We start from the raw sequence: 17,812 nt of genomic DNA, 5'->3' as shown, positions 1-17,812 counted from the left end.
ACACACATATATATATATATATATATATACACATATATATATATACATATATATACATCACCCTGAAATCCAAGTCAGTGTAACCTAGTAGACCATTCAGAGTTTGTCATGGTTAAAATTTCCTAAAGAAACTAATTTATCTAACAAACGTGACACACACCCAACCCAAGTCAACATCCCCCTCATCGTATTTACCAACTACATGACTGATGTCACGTCCAAATTTTTACTGCTGTTAGCCTTATGACTGCCTCAGTAGTGCGTGGTTCTTCACACTGGTGGGCTCTAGTTTGGATTGAATATGGTAAAGGGTGGAGCTGTGGAAGGAATCGGTGTATTAAGTTATGTATGGATGAGTGCAGGTTTTTATGCACAGCCACTGCCACCCCCACCTCTCAGGTGCTCTGACAACCAGCTGCTCTGGTCATCAAAGCACTTGCCTATTTTCCTTTCTGTAAGAGGGAAAGCAGGCATAGTATGAGTACTGAGGAGGGTGGGTTGTCACACTTAAGGCATATCAAACTCCCACTCACTTCAGAGTGAGGCAAGCGTCTTCTGCAGCCTCTAACAGGAAAGAACCGGCACCATCCAACATATTTGGTCTTTTCTCTAAACTCTGTGAATGTAGTGGAAATCTCATGACCAGGTGCCACTAGTTATATATTTATCTATGTGACGTTGCAGAGAAATCATTGTAGTTGGGTAAGATCAGGGTACCATTGGCTGTGCTATGTCCACCCATCATTGTGACCTTTTAGAAAAAGCCGTAGACAAATCTGCTGCTGAGTGTCAAACAGCGAAGGGAGAAGGATAGTGTCCCGTCTGTACCTACTCAACATGTACAAAGTAGTATCCTGTCTAAGTGTCCGCTCTGCAGGTCTCACAGGACAGATCTGCAGTTCACCTGGTTTGGCCAAATTTCACGTGGGAAATGGTAAGTTACCATGGAGATGATCAAAAAACATAATTTGTTGATACACATCCTGTATAGGAAGTATTTTATTTAACCTTATTGTTTGTCACTGAGTGTAGAAATTTAGGTGAATTTTATCAGATAATCCACAAAGTTTACAATTTATGTCTGAGTAAAACCCAGGAACCAGAAATAAACATTAGTTTGCATGTGTTACTACAGACTACGGTATAAATCACTGCTTAATGTATTCACTGCTGTTCATAAACAAATTGTCTCAAGTACATTATGGAAACAAGACGTAATATAGCGACATCAAAATTAAGGCAATTACATCAAATAAAATGACTGCAGAGAAAGATATAGTCCTGCACACATTGTAAAATACTTTTAGTCATATTTATTTTGAAATGTGAGTTATTATATAGGAAGTGCATGGCAAGGCAAATTTATTTGTATAGCATATTATCATACACAGAGGTCATTAAATGTGCTTAAGACAAATAAAAGAAGCATAAAAAATAGAAGTAAAAAGCAAAATAAGAAAACAGTATAAAACACAGATTATAAAACAGATAATATCAAATTGAAGTGCAAAATGGTGAGGATTAAGAACATGTTGTCTAGACCTGTGCATAACTGTTTCTGTGGTTACATTACATGTTCCTCCAGGGGGTAACAGCTATTTGATAAAATAAATTGTATATTTGCCAGTCCTACCAGTTGTAACTAACATTTTCCAGCCATGGTTAGAAAACAGGGAGCATAGTTTTTCCTGTGTTGCACAATGTAAAGTTAATGTGGTTAAACCATCAACCAGGTTCTAATCAGATTAAATATTGACCAGATAATTCAGAATGTCATGAAAACAAGAGCAGGTACAACCATAATTAACCATCATTGACTTGCTGCCACATCTATCTTTAAATAAATAACAATCTCCTTTGCCTCTCTTTCTGAATTTCAATCGTAACCATTTCACAGGTGCAGTATGTCAGAAATCGGCCCTCAAATACCGTCCCACAGACCTCCCAGAGTTGCCGCCATGCAATTTCAAACCAGAGGAATACAAGGTGAGAGTATTATAGCATCCAGACAGAGTCTATTCTGCACTGTTCAGACTATGCACGATGCACTTAAATATTCAACTTAACCTGACAGGTGCTGCATATGTGACATTACCCTAAAAATTGAATTATCAGCAGTAGCCTACAGTACACATACCACAATATGTGGCAGGTAATTAAAGGTACCCCGTGTAGCTTTTGGCCACTAGTGGCAGAGCAATGTTTTCAGGTCCTGTATTATTTGTGCTGTGTTCTGGCATCTTGAAGACAAATTTAAATCACTGCCGACTGCAGAGGGTGGTGTAATAATATGGACTGCTGGTGGCTTTAAAAAGAAGCTATATAAGATGAAAGGAAGAAAAAGACTGTAAGTGGATTAAAACATGCAGGTTTTACAGAACCAGCAATGTCAGGAGTTGATTCAGTAGATGATACTTCACTGGTGAAAGACCCAGTCTACCCAAAACATAGCAACTTGGTGTTCTGAGAATACTCAAAGGGCTAGTTGATGAACTACAATAGCTGGCAAGCCAATGGCTAACATGGTAGTCAGCAGAGAATATGCTAGTGTATGTCAATTAAGGTCACATTAGCTCTCTGAGTTAGCTACCTGGCTACTTTCAGGGAGCAAGCTTATTAGCTTGGTTTTTAATGGGACAGTAAATCCACACAGTTTATTCAAGAGACATTTGTACCAAGTTCTCCTGTCTCATAACTCTCTATGCCTGTTCTTTGGAGCACCTTGTACCCCCTGCAGGGACCTTCCTCAATTTTGGACTTGCTTAAATTTCAGCACTGCCAGACAGTTTGCTATGGGTCAATTTGAATGTCAAATTCACCTAAGTGCCCGCAAAAAATGTTTTCCATTTTAAATGCTGGTGTGACCTGGCATTAAGAAAAATTTTGACCTGAAGAAGCAAAAAGAACTTGGCTGGATTATACTTCATGGCAATCCATCCAGTAGTTAGACATTTCACCCAGAACCAAAAACACACACATCTCTTCCTGTACTGTAACTTCTACCTTTACTGTATGTCTATCCAGGGTATGTCCAAAGAGCGCATGATGGAGATTCGCAGGCAGAACTGCAACCCCATGACCATGAAGATTACCTACTATAAGAAACCAGTGTTCATCCACCAGGGACACATGCAGTGGCTGTGGGATGTGGATGGGAAACGATATCTGGATCTGTTTGCTGGTGTGGCTACTGTTGGTGTGGGCCACTGCCACCCGTAAGATCTTGTCTTTTTCTTTCCCGTGTCACGCGGTGATAGTATGTTTTACTGTGATCTGTTTTCAGTCAAAAATGACTGCTCATTGTTGTTCCTATCCTCATGTGTGTGTGCACAGGAAAGTAACAGCAGCCGCAGAGCAGCAGATGAAGAGACTGTGGCATACTACTAACATCTACGTCTATCCTCCTCTCCATGAGTATTGTGAGAAACTAGCTTCCTACTTGCCAGATCCCCTTAAGGTACTGTGGTGGATTTTTATTTTGATCACCTGAGGGCTGGAGCCTGAATCAATATGTAGGTTAAAATAGGAATGTTTGCTGCTCTGTGTTTCCCTGTCCAGGTGGTATATCTGACCAACAGCGGCTCAGAGGCCAACGACCTGGCTATGTTGATGGCTCGACTCCACACAGGCAACTTTGATATCATCACTTTCAAGTACAAGTCTTTTTATGAACCTTCAGTGGGGAGAGACATCCTAATGTGCTTTGTAATTATGTAAAAAATATATGACAAAGTAAGATTTAATTGTAATTCTTGACATTATGTAAGATTTAAATAACATGACTTTTTCATAAAGCTAAAGACTAAAATTCACAGGCAGTTTTTAAATTTTTTCTCAGGTGGGTAATTGTTTCTTTTTTATTAGTCTGTGGTAAGAGATAATGTTCTTATCAATAATTGATGGTAACATCTGTGACACAGCTTTAATATTGTAATACAACTAAAAAACAGGGTTTTTTTCCTGGCCTGTTTGGCCTGTTTTTCATTGGCTTTGCAGTAGCTTGTCCTTCATGTTAATTCTAGATTCTACTTAGAAAAAAATAGATCCTTCCATGGGCCATAGACAGGGGAGGCAAACAGCTTCAGTAAACAAAAAGGCCCCTGAGTCCATCCTAAAAAATCTCTATGGATGTCATTGTCATAGATTTTGTATTACTCTCCTGATTCATTCAACATACCAAAGCTTGATAGCTTGATTGATAAGCAAACTCTCTCATCTAAGTGCTGCTTTTTTTTCTCTGTCTCTTCTAGTGGATCATACCACGGTGGCAGCTCACAGACCATGGGCCTTACCTCCAACTCACCATATAAATATCCCGTCCCCACTGGTTCAGGCTGCACAAATGTATGTATATATGAAAGCATTGCAGTTTCATACCATAAGAAAGTCATACAATCTAAGAGTAAAATACATATGCAACTCCAGCCATCCAGATCTTTGCTAACTAACACTACACACAATTGCTTAACATAATTTAACATTTAAAAGCACTATTTGATATGTGCTAGGTTACTACAGGAATTTTGTATTGAATTTTATATTCCTGACCTTCCACCTGTTTGTCCTTCATGAGTCCTACATGAGTATAACAGCTTTCTGACTTTTCCTTATTTTGCATGGATTGGTGACGGGGAATAATGTGATTGACCCAGCTAATTATGTTTCTGCCCAACAAACAGACCATGTGTCCTGATGTGTTCAGAGGTCCGTGGGGAGGAAGCCACTGCAGGGACTCTCCTGTGCAGACCACCAGAGAGTGTAGCTGTTCCCAAGGTACACACACATGCATCCATGGCTCAACAGACTCAGGTTAGCTCTCTTGTTTCTCACAAACAGGAAATACACCACCATTATCTGTGAGAGTAAGCACTACAATCCCTTTTGCAACATTCATACAAGTTCAACTTCCACAAGAAACTGCCAGTGCTGTTAGCATGAATATTTGACCTTTGAAAACACAAGTTCTTGGTCTGAGGTGAAAGGACATTTAAAGTGTATACAGAATTTTATATTGACTTCTGTATCAGCTGAAAGGATAGTGTATTTTAGTGAAATTACATGTTGTCTGCATGGAAATGGTCAGTATGTTAGCATGACTGTTATATAATATCAGTATATATTATGATATAAGGCACACCAGGGTTAATAAAAATTAGTATTAATAATATCAATTAATTAATTAATTAATTAATAATAATTAATAAAATTAATAAAATTAGACTGTTTCAGTGTTTCAGTGGCCATATGTCCAAAATTTCTATCATGGTAATGATCGCAGCATTATCTTGGTTTAGGAAAAGACAAAATAGAAAATAGAAATAGAAATATCCAAACTCACATTCACATAAATTCATCCTCATCGCTTGAAATGGTTTTATAAGAACAAAATCCTACATATTTACATATTTAGAAAAATGCCTGTTCTCATGTATTTAAAGTCTCATGCTATAGCTGATTTTCCTAAAATTTAATGTGTAATTCATTTAGACATCAAACTGTAAACAACAGTTTTATGATGTGAGACGTTTTCCATCATACTGTTGTATAGAAAGACATTAAACAATATACTGAATAACTGCTCAGCTCTTAGCTGTTGGAGAATGATGGGCATTATTTTGGGAATACTGCTAGTTTGTGTATTATTAGTTTCACCAAAATACTTTTTCTCTGATTTCACAGGTCATTGCATGGCAAATGAACAATACCTTAGACAGCTCAAGGAGACATTTGCTACCAGTGTCCCGAGTCGAATTGCTGCATTCTTTGCAGAGCCTATTCAGGTACCATATTCTGCTGTGGAATATTAAATTGACTTGAGTTACTGTACGTCATCGATGTGATATTTACAAGTAAGAACTTTATTTATTGAGTACTTTAACTGTACATTTTTATCATGCCATCCATCTTCAATGTTTTCTCATGTTCTCATCTTCAGTGTGTCTGCTTGTGTTATTTAGGACCATGAGGATGTGAATGTGTTTGCTTTATACAGGGAATGGGGGGAGCTGTGCAGTACCCCAAGAACTACCTCAAGGAGGCTTATAAACTTGTGAGAGAGAGAGGAGGACTCTGCATTGCTGATGAGGTTAGATGCAAAGAAAGTTGTTATGTTATGTTCAAAAATAAAGGACATGAAGCAAGCACCATGAAACAATACTAAGAACTACTGGCTTCTATTATTTAGCCGTAAACGTAAAAGACAATGCAAGAATGTGATCGAAATGTGTGATGCTTTTGGCGAGTAAGTGGGCAGTGCCTGGTTTGAAATTTGAATTTAATAATGTAAAGAAACATAATCAGCTATTTTGCGCCTAACAGGTGCAGACTGGATTTGGGCGAACAGGAAGCCACTTCTGGGGTTTCCAAGGTCATGGCATCGTTCCTGATATGGTTACAATGGCGAAGGGGATTGGTAATGGATTCCCAATAGGAGCTGTTGTTACAACACCAGGTGAGATACTGCTGTAAGAGATAAAAGAGAAAAAGCCTTTTTTAGAACCTGCAAATGTCTCCTTCAAACATCAAATGTGCTTAAAAAAAGAGGCTGAGCGGTCAATCTTTTCCTTATTATTTCCACCATCTGGTCTGGTAAAATGTTTTCCGTATGTACTGATAGTTCATTTACTAGCTGGAAGCCACTCACCAATATCTGTGGTACATTTTGTAATACATGTACCAGAATAATCATGGGGTTGATGACTTCAGTTGACTGTACAGTACACTGGCTCTCCACCTCTTTTTTCACGTTTGCACCGACCTGATGTGAAAGAATTTTAACCTCTTTAGTTCTTAGTATTAGACAGTGTTTCCACAGGTTACTTAAAAGTTATTCCAAAAAGAAATAATTCATTGTCTCAAAGATGGCTGTGAAGATACTTATAGTCTAGATGGCCCAGTCCCCAGTATCAGTTGCCTATCAACCAAGGTCATAAAGATAATGATGTGTGGAGGCTCCAGTCAAGGGAGTGAACAGTCATTGAAGGGCAACACTGGTGCCCTTCAACTCCATGACAGACTTCTTCAGTCTTCCCTGGGGAAAGTATTGCATGAAATACAAACTGTGACTCAGGTGAATATAATTCATTGATCAATAGGTGATATGGTCCCATGAAGAAGAATTATTTGGACATATAGTAAGTTTTGTATGAGTTTTGTATGGGTTTAAATACTCGCTGCGATGAAGATGATCTTCAGATTTGGGTGACATTACGTACATACATACACACATCTGCTCTCTCTTCGATGCATTGAGCTTCAGTAATTCCGTCACACCTGATTTCAAGTTCTGTCATTTGATCCTTAAACAAATACAGCTGAATGTGTTATTTCTGTGAGTGGGTGTGTGATCACAGGTTCCTCTTTGTGTGATTTATTGAGGTAGCTAGTTGCCATAGCACTTAATAATCAGCCTTTAGATGTGGGCTACTAACAATTACTTCACTCAGAGATCCCACTGTTTTCTATTTCACTGTCACTGGGTGACATTTATTTAAAGGTTCCTAAACCAACATGAAAACAGTTGGATATTTACACAAATCATTTGTAAATATAGTTTTAATTTGAGGCAGCAGTGAGTGGAGGTATGAGTTTCTTTATTCATGTGTTCTCCAGAAATTGCATCTTCCTTTGTAAAGGCGTTCCACTTCAACACCTTTGGAGGAAATGCCATGGCTTGTGCAGTCGGTTCATCAGTGCTCGATGTAAGAATCCATCTTCTCTTTCTACATCAGTCCTGTTCATCAGCACAAGAGAGCTCAGTTTGTTCAAATCCAACTTATTTCTGCCTATTATTAATGCAACTACATTGGAAAACTGAAGCTTTGTAATTTCTGCAGCACACTGAGTAATAACTAGAATATGACTCTTTTACTTGACAGACTATCAAAGAGGATGGAACGCAGCAGAACAGTCTGCATGTGGGCACCTATCTGATGACAGAGCTGGCCAAACTCAGAGACAAGTATGAGATCATCGGTGATGTCCGTGGAAAAGGCCTGCAGATCGGTGTGGAGATGGTCAAAGACAAGGTATTGTGTTATACCAGCAGTGACACTCACCTTTCCTCACGTTTCACATGCTGTGTGCATCTGCAGCACATAATAAGGTGAAGCTTGAAATGTTCAATTTTGTTACAACTTTCTTTTGAATGTAGCAGTGCCGTTAGGCAAATATCATGCTGTGCCTTTCAGTCAGTGTTGGTTAGGGTCTAATTTTACCCTCTCTTCCTCTTCCACTGCAGCTTCTCATGTGGTTTGTGAGATTCGCCCTTACATATTAACAGTAATTTAGGCAGCAGCATTCTGGCCTCTCTAACTGTTTAAATTGCTTTATTTTGACTTGACTTTGCTTACTCTCTTCAACTACCTGCTTTTTACCACTCTTCTATTATTAGCCTGGAAATTTTAGATGTAGTTCACTAATAGTGAAAATCTTTTTCCTGCAAACATCTACAAACACTTGACTGTGCCAATGTTGGTCTGTACTTAGAGCTTGTGCAGAATTTGGTCCTGCCAACATCCAGATTTAATGCCTCTCAGGTCAATTGGCAGCAAGTGCTTAATGTCTTGGACACCGGCAGATGAACAATGTTCATATTGATAGTTACTTCAGTATTGTGTCTAGACCATGTCGAGCCTCATCCAAACTTTCACCTCTTGTCTATCATCCACAGGCCAGCAGAGACCCACTGCCTCCGGAGGTAATGAGTGAACTCTTTGAAGACATAAAGGACATGGGGGTCCTGATAGGGAAAGGAGGAGTATACGGACAGGTAACAGCACTCACCTTGAAGTAGCCTGTCCCTCTGTCAGTTTATGTTTCGCAGGGTTTAAGAATAAGACCATATAGTATTTAGGAAAAATTCTTATAATACATTTGAATTGTTGAGAAAAAAGTCACAATATAGCATTTTTCCTCCTCAAAACCTGGGCTTTAAGGATAGAAGGTGATCTTTGGCTATATAAATACAAATGGGTTGATTTGAATTCATTTCAGAATAAAGTTGTAATTTTATGAGAAAAAGTCAGAAAAAAAGTTGCAATATTTCATGAATCAGTTTGTGTTAGATTATTATTTCAGTACAGTTAGATTTCAGGTTTAATGAGGGATGTGTAGAACCTGAACTTAAACCCCCTTATTCATCATTATCATCATCATTATTATTCTTTACAGGGATTTACTTTACCATTTATCGGTCTAATAAATATTGACCTTGTATATAACCTTGAAACATGTGCTAGAAATGTCTGAAGTGAGTGCTGTGCCCTAAGTATGTACCACAGAATAAAGCAGCTGGGCCGATTACGCACATCTTCCTAGTAACCAGTCTGTGTGGCGCTACATTATCTTCCCTCTTATCCTCTGTTTTCTCACCACTTCAGACCTTCCGCATCCAACCCCCCATGTGCATCACAAAGGAGGATGCAGATTTCTTTGTGGCAGTTTTTAACAAGGCCATCCACAGCTACATGGAAAGAAAATAAGGTCAGTGGAGTAACTCAATGCCAAGGACCAAACCTGGACACCCGCTCAGCAGTGAATCCTGCATTTGTTTAAATCTGTGACTGCAACTGTGAAAATGTAATTGATAATGACTTTGCTGTTGTGGAAAACAGTTTCCTTCTGTAAAAAAGGAACTTTTAACACTTAATAATGATCTGCAAGTTATAATTATCAAGACACACGTGAAGCAGTCAGTCCTGCTTTATTGCTTTTTTCCCCTTTAGTGAGGACTCAATCCTTCAATACACTGAGCAAACACTACTGTGATGAACACAAATGGATGATTTTATAGTCAGTCTGCAGCTGAACACTGTTACCAACTATATGTTTATATATAAATATATAAATAAAAGTAATAATTATCTTTTGTTTGAAAAGAAAAAAATATTTGTGCTTTTAAATATTTGCTTAAATGTAAAATTTGTTTTCTAATTTGTTTCTCAATAAAAACAGCATATAACATGTACAGTTGCATGTTTTGAACAGACAAATCCAACAAACAGTAATTTATTGTTAAACATAATGATCAGAGGCATTAATGAGAATCATTCCAGAGTTGTTGTATAAATACCAACGTGCAGTATCACCTTTATTTTTTACGATGCAGTAATACCACTACAGAGCTCTTCATGACAAACAAAGAGAGATGGGTCTTAAAACAGTAAAGTATTTGATAATGGGGATGAATATGTATCTGTTTTATCATTCATAAGTTACTGTGAAAGATACTGGAAAACTGCTCAGAACATTTTAGTCAGTCCAATGTGGAAGATTCAATCTCTCGCATACACAGCTGTCACACTGAACATGTTTAATGAGTAATTGAAAAAAAACTATCTGCTCTCTGGTCAGCCAATCCAGTCCATTAAAGTCCACTTCAAAAGGCTTTTTTTTTTTTTTTTTTTTTTTTTTTTTTTATATAGTTCATCTCCCTCCTGAGGGATTTCTCAGAGTGCTGTTTCTTGTGTCCTTACTGAATCAAACTCTCAGGTTCATCATCTGCCCAGATAATGATGTGTTATCTGTTTTTCTTCTTGTCTTTTTTACTCTTGCTCATGGAGCTGTGAGAAGCATTTGAGGAGACAGCAATGGCATGGCCGCTGGTCTTCAGATGGTCAAACAACTTGTTTCTCGTCGGGAACTCGTTGTTACAGGTCACACAGCAGAGGTTTACTTCCTTCTGGGGGTGGAAATGAAGAAATGTGATTAAGTAATGTAAAAAAAAAAAATGTGTGTGGGGGGGGAAACCCAACACAAAAAAAAAAACGATGTTAAACTAACAAGTGTGGAGAGGTGTATAGGCAGAAGAGATTTTTAATAGTAAAAATGATTAAATTGACACTGAAAAAGATCAATACAAACCTCAGGAAACTGCTCTCCTCCTGTGTTTGACTTGACGTTCTTCGGTTTGTCTTTTCCTCCTCCCTTCTTTCCCTTCGTCTTCCCGGAGCTGCTCAGGCAACATTTAGGTGACGATTAAATAAAAATAAGATTCTACAAGGCAAAAACTATCACATTTTTTTTTTACTCTCAAACAGTGGAGTCACTTCTCTATGCTCCTGCTCAAAACTGTCACTTATTGGTTGGCATTTCTGTCATGCTCCGTGCTCATGAGAGGTTTCTAAAATCTTTGATATGATGGACGTTCCTGTTTTTCCAAAACGCTTGTTTCCCTTGTTTTGAATGTTATGTCAAAAGCTAAATAAGAATGTTTGAAGTTTATTTAAATGTAGTGTGGCTAAAATTGTTTTTAAATCTTTCTTTGTTTATCTGAAAACAGGAACCTAATCTGAAGCAAGCAGGGACTCCAGGAACAAGAAGCTAACTGGTATTCACAGGTTTAATGACAGGGCGTAATTTTAAGTTCTTTTAGTTTTTAAAGCTGCATTAGTTCAAATTTTCACATTAACAATAGATCAAAATATGAACCAATGGGAATCGAAAGGTGTTGTGATGAATCCACAGGGAATTATCAACCGAGTGTGCAGTTCTCTACATTCTCAATGGAGCATTTTAATGTCTCTCAGCTCATTGTTTTGGTTTTACGACCCACAGACTCCTTTTCCCGCAGGAAGCCGTTTTCACTCTGATAAACCTACTGCACACTACCTGTGCATCACCAAACAGCGACGTACACAGTTAGACTAACTGTACTTAGGGAACATAGTATAGTGGAAAATCTAGGAAGTTAGACAGCTAGACACTTTCCTCATAAAAAAGAGAGGACTCAGATTCATTGGCTGGCCAGAAACACAACTCCTAATGAATGCCAATATCTGCTAGGTATTCAAGGTGATTATGCCAGATGTTGTGTTTTCAGCTTCTTCTGCTGCCCCAAAGTGGCCATAATAAGGACTCAATGTACAATTGTACCCAACTGGCATTTTTTTCTGTCTCTGAGCATAATGGTGTGTAATTAGATACTGTTGTCCCACTGTTGTCCGATAGCATTAATAGCTGGTAGTTTCAGCCAAGAAACAAGAGTGGACATGCATTTGGTCGAATAAGGCTTAATTTGCAGCATCACTTAAGGTTCACTAGCAAAACGGTCACTTCTGAGCAAAACCAGAGAACCAACTGAGTGACATACAGAGTGACTGTACCTGGTAGCAGGAAGAACACTTGGTCAGAAAACGGAGGCGGACATCTCAAAAACCTGGACCTACCTCTTGACCTCTGTGGGAGGGAGATCATCCTGCTTCTCAGGCTCTGTAGGGTCTGCTGACTTCTCAGGGGCATCTTCCTCACAGGTGGTGGGTGTTGGTGTTGGTGTCTCCTCCTCTTCCTCTGGAGCAGTCCGCTACAGAAGAGGAGAGCATGAATAGAGAACAGAGAAGGCTTTTAAGAAAGGTTAACTTGATAGGCATTTAGAGTAAACCAAACCAAGCACAGTTGTTGAAAGAAAGATTAAGATATTACTCACATGTACTGCTTCCTTCTGTTTCTTTTTCCTCTTTTGTTTTTTGGACAGCCTGTGTAGGGGGGAACAGAAAAAAAGTTACATTAAAAAAATGACTCAATTCTGACCACCCTGACAACCAGGTGAAAAGTAAGTTACATACTTTTGCCTTGGCTTTTCCTCCTCCTCCTCTACTTCCTCCTCCTCCTCCTCCTCCTCTTCCTGCTCATCTTCCTCATTTCTTCCCTGCTTTTCATTGAGGTTCAAACCAAGCGAATCCTCTTCCTCCTTCAGCTGTTGCCGCAGCAACGCCACCATCTCCCGGTGCTTTTTGGATTTTTCATGGTTTTTCATACTGTGGAGAAGAAAGGAAAACAATGTCGATGTAAACGCATTAGGAACACAGATTTAAGTGTGTGAATTGTATTAAAGCCCTTTACAGATTTGTAATATTAACAGAATCATTAAAAATAATTACTGATGGTCCTTCAAGGAAAAGTTAAATTAGCTAAAGGAATTATACCCATGGCAATGAATCATGTGTAAACAACGGCAAAGGCAGGTCTTGTCATTCAGGCTCTTCTCCTTTTTTCAGATGCATTGTAAGGAGCAAAAATCCCTTCCCCACCCACAGCAGAAAGGCAAACAGAGTCAGCAACGTCCACACCAGCGGCAATCATGGAGTGGTGAAAATAAAAATGACCACAAGGTTTTAGGCAGTCTGTTTACTACTTCAAATCTTTCCTATAATTTACATCAAACAGTGTGATTTTCTAATGCGGTGCTGAAATCAAAGTGAATACATTTGAGGTTGTGAACACTGAATCACTGCATTTGGAGTCTTTAAACTTTGGCCCCTGTGCTGATTAAATGTCACTAAAATCATTCGTAGCTTAGCGAGGTGAATTAGCATGTAGCGTGGGAGGATACTCACGCTTTATCTGATTTGAAGGATTTGTCACAGGCTGGGCAGTACAGGTCATCATAGTAGTCGATTGTCAGTTCATCTCCGTCAGGCTGGTCTGCATCTGTGAAAGGATATTTATATTTACAGTGGGGAAAAAAGGCTCACAAACACTTCACACAACAACTTCACATAAACATCACTTTTCAATTCAAATCTGTGGAGACTGCTATAAACATCAATGGCTTGCCTAATGGTGTATGCCAAGTACTACCTGCTTGAGATAAATAAAAATTAAAAAATAAAATGTAACCTCACACATAAACTACAGCTGTTTTGCTGTGTCTTCAATGTTTTTTTATTTAGTGAAATAGACCGGAAGAAAACCACAAGATAGTACAACATAATCCCTTAACACAGAAGTATAAATGAATCTCACGTCTCTTACACGCTGTCTCACTAACCTCCTCCCTCTTCACTGTTCTTCTCCCGTGTGTCCATATCCTGCTCTTCTTCCTCACTCTCTGATGCATCTCCAAACTCTTCTCCGTACTGAGCCTCTATCTGCTGCAGCTCCTTCTCGAGTTCAGACATGGCCGCCCAGCTCTGCTCTTTGTATTCCTCTGCCAGTCTTAGAGGGACATAATAGCAATTAGCAACTAGCAAAAAGTAGCAATAGAGGGAAATAAATGTCACATTTACGCAAATATCTATCCACTACTCACTTGGCCTGGCTGAGCTTCTGCTTCCGCCTCAGCTCCTCCACCTTCTTGATCTTCTCAGCGTTCTGCTCCTCCACCAGCTTCCTGTGGGCCTGCACACGTCGGTCACGCTTGCGAACAAAAGCCACTAGTTGTCGCACCAGTTCGTTGCGCTCCTTTCGAGCCTTGTCTCTGGTCTTCTTGTTCTCCTTCTCCATGGCCCTTTTTTCCCAGCGGTTGGAGGCCTGCCTCGTATCATACTCCTCCTTCCAGGCAAAGTTTTTACGGGTGCAGAAGCTCTGCCAGTAGCCGTAAAACACATGTACGACCTGTGATATGGAAACAGAGGCTGTTTAAGTAGATCGTTAAGTTCCTTCTTTACCGGTTTACTATTAATATTTTAGTGTTTATGCTTTTTAGTTTTTGTTTTTACAAAAACTTGCTTACTAATTTAGTCATGTAATTGAATTGTACAAAGAACTCTTACATCATCAATAAAGGAACAACTCAACCTGAAGTGTCTTAAGTGTGGAGCTGGCTTACGGTATCATAATCACTCTGAGAGTCTCCAAAGGGAGGAAACTCCTCCTCGTCTTCCTCGTCCTCCACCCTGCCTTGCTCCATCTCCTCTTTAACAATGGACTCAAAGAGATTCTTGTAAACGGTGTAGAAACCCTGGGGAGAGAAAGTGGATAAAAAAAAAAGAGAGAATACTAAATAATAATGTTCTGAGATGCACGCATAATTTCTGTCATCCCAAAGAACGAAGCAGCCTCCACCAACCTGAACACCAATTGCTGTCGTTGAGGTGGTGGCCTCCAGAGGTTCTGTGCTAAACTTGGTTTGTGGAATTTAGACCAAAAAGTTCTACCTGGGTTTCATGAAATCTCGGGACTATTCCTTGTGTGCTTTAGGTAAACTGGCTGTGTGTTCATGCACACTGAAAAGACTGGATGTCTTTTTTTAAGTGAGGCATAACTTCTAGATTCCCCACAGTCCTGCAGCTGTCATAAATGTTATTGCTTTTTTATCAGTCTTTTGATAATCTCATTCCTCGCTCATCAGTGAGAAGAAAAAGTGTGTGAACCCTTTGGAACAACCGGGATTTCTGCATTAATTGATCATAAAATGTGATATGAGTCACAAGTGTAGACAAACAATGCGCTTCAGCTAATGTCAGACTAACAATTATAAACTTTGTCTTTATTGAACACAACCATTAAACATTCACAGATCTAGTGGAAAAAGTAAGTGAACCCCTTGGATTCAATAACTGTTCAAACCTCCTTTGGCACCAATAACCTCAAACAAGCACTTCCAGTAGCTCCTGATTACACCTGCACAATGTTCAGGAGGAATTATGAACCATTCTTCCTTATAGAACTGCTTCAGCTCAGACATATTCTCAGGATGTCTGGTGTGACCGGCTCTCTGAGTCATTCCACAGCATCTCTACTGGATTAAGGTTTGGGCTCTAGGAGGTAATTCCAAAGGCTTCACTTGCTTTTTCTTGCCAATGTACTTGTACACTCGTCAGACAAGGACAGACTATGTCTATCATTTTGTTGTGTGGTGCCATGAGTCCTGGGGCACTTGGAGCTTTTGGATTCAGGAGACATCCCATCAAATTGTGTTGTATATGTTTTGAGTTTAAGATTCTATTTCTAGGTCATTCATAGGTCAGTCACACTTATCTCATCTCTCTGCGTCTTAACATTTCAGCGATTACAGGGGTATTCATCAAAAGAAACCTTTTGGGGGAAACATTATTAAATTCACTAGCTTTGATGTTTTATGGGACTTTCCCTTACCAAATATCACATGGTAAAATATCTGATGTATCCTCCACAGGGAGTTTGAAAGAAGTTTTATTTTTGGCAGACTAAAATCGTCTTTGTGTTGTCACTTTCCTGGTATGAAGAAGAGGTCTGAAAACATCCTAAAGACCTTGTTGAAGGTCTGATGCAACCGTTTGTTCGTACTGTGTAACATGATCCTCACACACAAGCACAAACACTAACCTTCTCGTCATCTCCATAGCCAGAATAACAGGTGACTGTGAAGTACTGCAGCAGGTCAATGCTGTCATCTTCGTAGTCTCCACTCAGTCCTCCTTTCAGCAGAGCCTCTCTATGATTGTCATACCTGCAGAGACACACATAACCCACACTGCCACAGTCTGCACATAAAACAGTAAGGATCTAATGAGTCATAAAGAGCTTTGCAGTCAAAGTCCTGCTAAAGTTGAGAGATTATTTACACAAATATTACTGAGATGAATTTGAACGCACCAAGCTCTCTCCTGTGGATCACTCAGGACCTCATAAGCTGCCTGAATCAACTTGAACTGCTCCGCCGCATCCTCAGCATTGTCCAAGTTTTTATCTGGAAATATTTAGAAGGAAACCACAGCTATTGTTAGTTAATAACCTTTCTGAAAGCTGTATTGATAACTTTGTAAGGTTTGTGTTAACAGCATCCTAATGTTTATGCAAGGCAGTTTCTTTTAGAGACAGGGCAAGTTTTCAAAAGGTACATTCAGTGACCCAGCGGAGCCAAATTGGATAACTAAAGGCACACAATGCAATCGATATGTGAAGAATTGTTGCAGAGCAGGGCTACATTCATTACAGATAAATCTGTTGATTAATTGTTTTGTCTGTCAGAAGAGAGTAAAAATGCCCATTATAATTTTCCACAGCCCATGTTAATGTCTTCAAATGTCTAATTTTGCTCGTCCAACTTCTGAACATATTCAGTTTACTATCATGTACAACAAAGAAATTCTTACATAAAGGCTTAAAACAATTATTCGATTATGCAAGTTAATTTTCTGTCAATCAACTGATCGTTGCACCTATACAGACAACTACAATTGCAGTGGATGGTATTTTCCTAAGGCAACTTCACTTTCTGGAAATATTATTATAACACCTTTTAGTATAGGGGTGAATTCAGGACTTCATTCAAGTGCAGTAATGACGCTTGAACATCAGAGACACTCCTTGTTTCTACCACAACTTACCTGGATGCCATTTCAATGCTAGTTTACGATAGGCTTTCTTCAAATCATCATCTCCTGCGTCTCGTTTCACACCTAATACTTCATAGTGACACTTCATTGTTAGATAACTGTGAATAGAAACCTGACACTACGATAAATACTTGAAAATTGTTGTCCCAGACGAGGCTAACTTTAGCATGTAGCTAACTGCAGCATATTAGCGACCGGGCAGCATCTCTACTTCATCTTTAAAACAATCCAGACTTCTCAGGTAATAGCGACAATATTGTAATTTTTTGGTATTACATATTCAAATCTGTGCGACGTTCTTTATACTGACTTAACAGCTTCTTATAAGTTACTTGTTGGGACCATATATATATATATACCACGAACAGGAGAGTCGTTGCTGCTACCGCTAAATCTCGCGAGAATTCTTCTTTTCATAATTTTGGCAGATTTGACGCCATAACCGCGTATTGCTGCCCTCTACCGTTGTGAATAGCAAACTCAAAATGCGTTGTTTTTACGAGTCACTAGCTCTAACACACACTTCCAATCTGGTTTCATTGACTCGACTCCATGTTCGATAACTCCTGACTCCAGTTAGCTTTTGTTGATGTCGTTAGGATTTGTTTTGCAACATTGTCAATGATTGGCTGATGGTCAAGAATAATACGATAATTCTCGTTATTATTCGTTTCTACAGCCAGCCTAAACTATTAAAATGTAAATTAACAATCGTTAATGAAATATCGATTAGTGCACTTTGACTACTACAATCTATTTTATTTCCCAGTTTT

General features: G+C 39.0%; 2 protein-coding genes across 3 annotated transcripts; one reads left to right on the top strand and one right to left on the bottom strand.

The window, feature by feature from the left end:
- The first annotated feature begins 744 nt into the window (after positions 1-744).
- On the top strand, positions 745-10,649 carry LOC111234704 (alanine--glyoxylate aminotransferase 2, mitochondrial-like). 2 transcript variants are annotated; one of them, XM_022762865.1, is made up of 15 exons: positions 745-934; positions 1,898-1,986; positions 3,025-3,215; positions 3,334-3,457; positions 3,559-3,653; positions 4,251-4,344; positions 4,680-4,773; positions 5,680-5,780; positions 5,993-6,085; positions 6,319-6,451; positions 7,612-7,700; positions 7,878-8,027; positions 8,672-8,770; positions 9,381-9,483; positions 10,563-10,649. In XM_022762865.1, exons 1-14 carry the CDS (start codon positions 838-840, stop codon positions 9,480-9,482), a joined length of 1,551 nt encoding a protein of 516 aa, XP_022618586.1. In that variant the 5' UTR covers positions 745-837; the 3' UTR covers position 9,483; positions 10,563-10,649. The 2 variants fall into 2 exon arrangements, with proteins under 2 accessions (XP_022618586.1, XP_022618585.1); XM_022762864.1 differs by lacking the exon at positions 10,563-10,649 and having other exon boundaries at positions 9,381-9,905.
- dnajc21 (DnaJ heat shock protein family (Hsp40) member C21) lies at positions 9,993-17,431 on the bottom strand. The gene is made up of 12 exons (XM_022762847.1): positions 17,031-17,431; positions 16,297-16,390; positions 16,027-16,150; positions 14,549-14,680; positions 14,030-14,334; positions 13,769-13,935; positions 13,335-13,428; positions 12,564-12,755; positions 12,425-12,473; positions 12,168-12,301; positions 10,864-10,951; positions 9,993-10,681 (listed from the first exon to the last, which is right to left on the bottom strand). Exons 1-12 carry the CDS (start codon positions 17,125-17,127, stop codon positions 10,520-10,522), a joined length of 1,638 nt encoding a protein of 545 aa, XP_022618568.1. The 5' UTR covers positions 17,128-17,431; the 3' UTR covers positions 9,993-10,519.
- Between the last annotated feature and the right edge of the window lie 381 nt (positions 17,432-17,812).

The sequence above is a fragment of the Seriola dumerili genome, unplaced genomic scaffold (genome assembly GCF_002260705.1).
Source record: "Seriola dumerili isolate Sdu_G_001 unplaced genomic scaffold, Sdu_1.0 BDQW01000450.1, whole genome shotgun sequence".
Lineage (NCBI taxonomy): Eukaryota > Metazoa > Chordata > Actinopteri > Carangiformes > Carangidae > Seriola > Seriola dumerili.
The sequence above is the reverse complement of the archived record's forward strand: the minus strand, read 5'-3'. Positions and strand labels throughout refer to the sequence as shown.

Excerpts from the sequence above, each read along its gene's own strand:
- LOC111234704 (XM_022762865.1), top strand. The coding sequence starts at position 838 with ATGTACAAAGTAGTATCCTGTCTAAGTGTCCGCTCTGCAGGTCTCACA. Across the intron at positions 1,987-3,024 it reads TCAAACCAGAGGAATACAAG|GGTATGTCCAAAGAGCGCAT; the intron begins GTGAGAGTATTA and ends ATGTCTATCCAG. Across the intron at positions 3,654-4,250 it reads TTTGATATCATCACTTTCAA|TGGATCATACCACGGTGGCA; the intron begins GTACAAGTCTTT and ends TGTCTCTTCTAG.
- dnajc21 (XM_022762847.1), bottom strand. The coding sequence starts at position 17,127 with ATGAAGTGTCACTATGAAGTATTAGGTGTGAAACGAGACGCAGGAGAT. Across the intron at positions 12,474-12,563 it reads GAGGAAAAGCCAAGGCAAAA|GCTGTCCAAAAAACAAAAGA; the intron begins GTATGTAACTTA and ends CCCCCTACACAG. Across the intron at positions 10,952-12,167 it reads CCTCCCACAGAGGTCAAGAG|CTCCGGGAAGACGAAGGGAA; the intron begins GTAGGTCCAGGT and ends TTGCCTGAGCAG.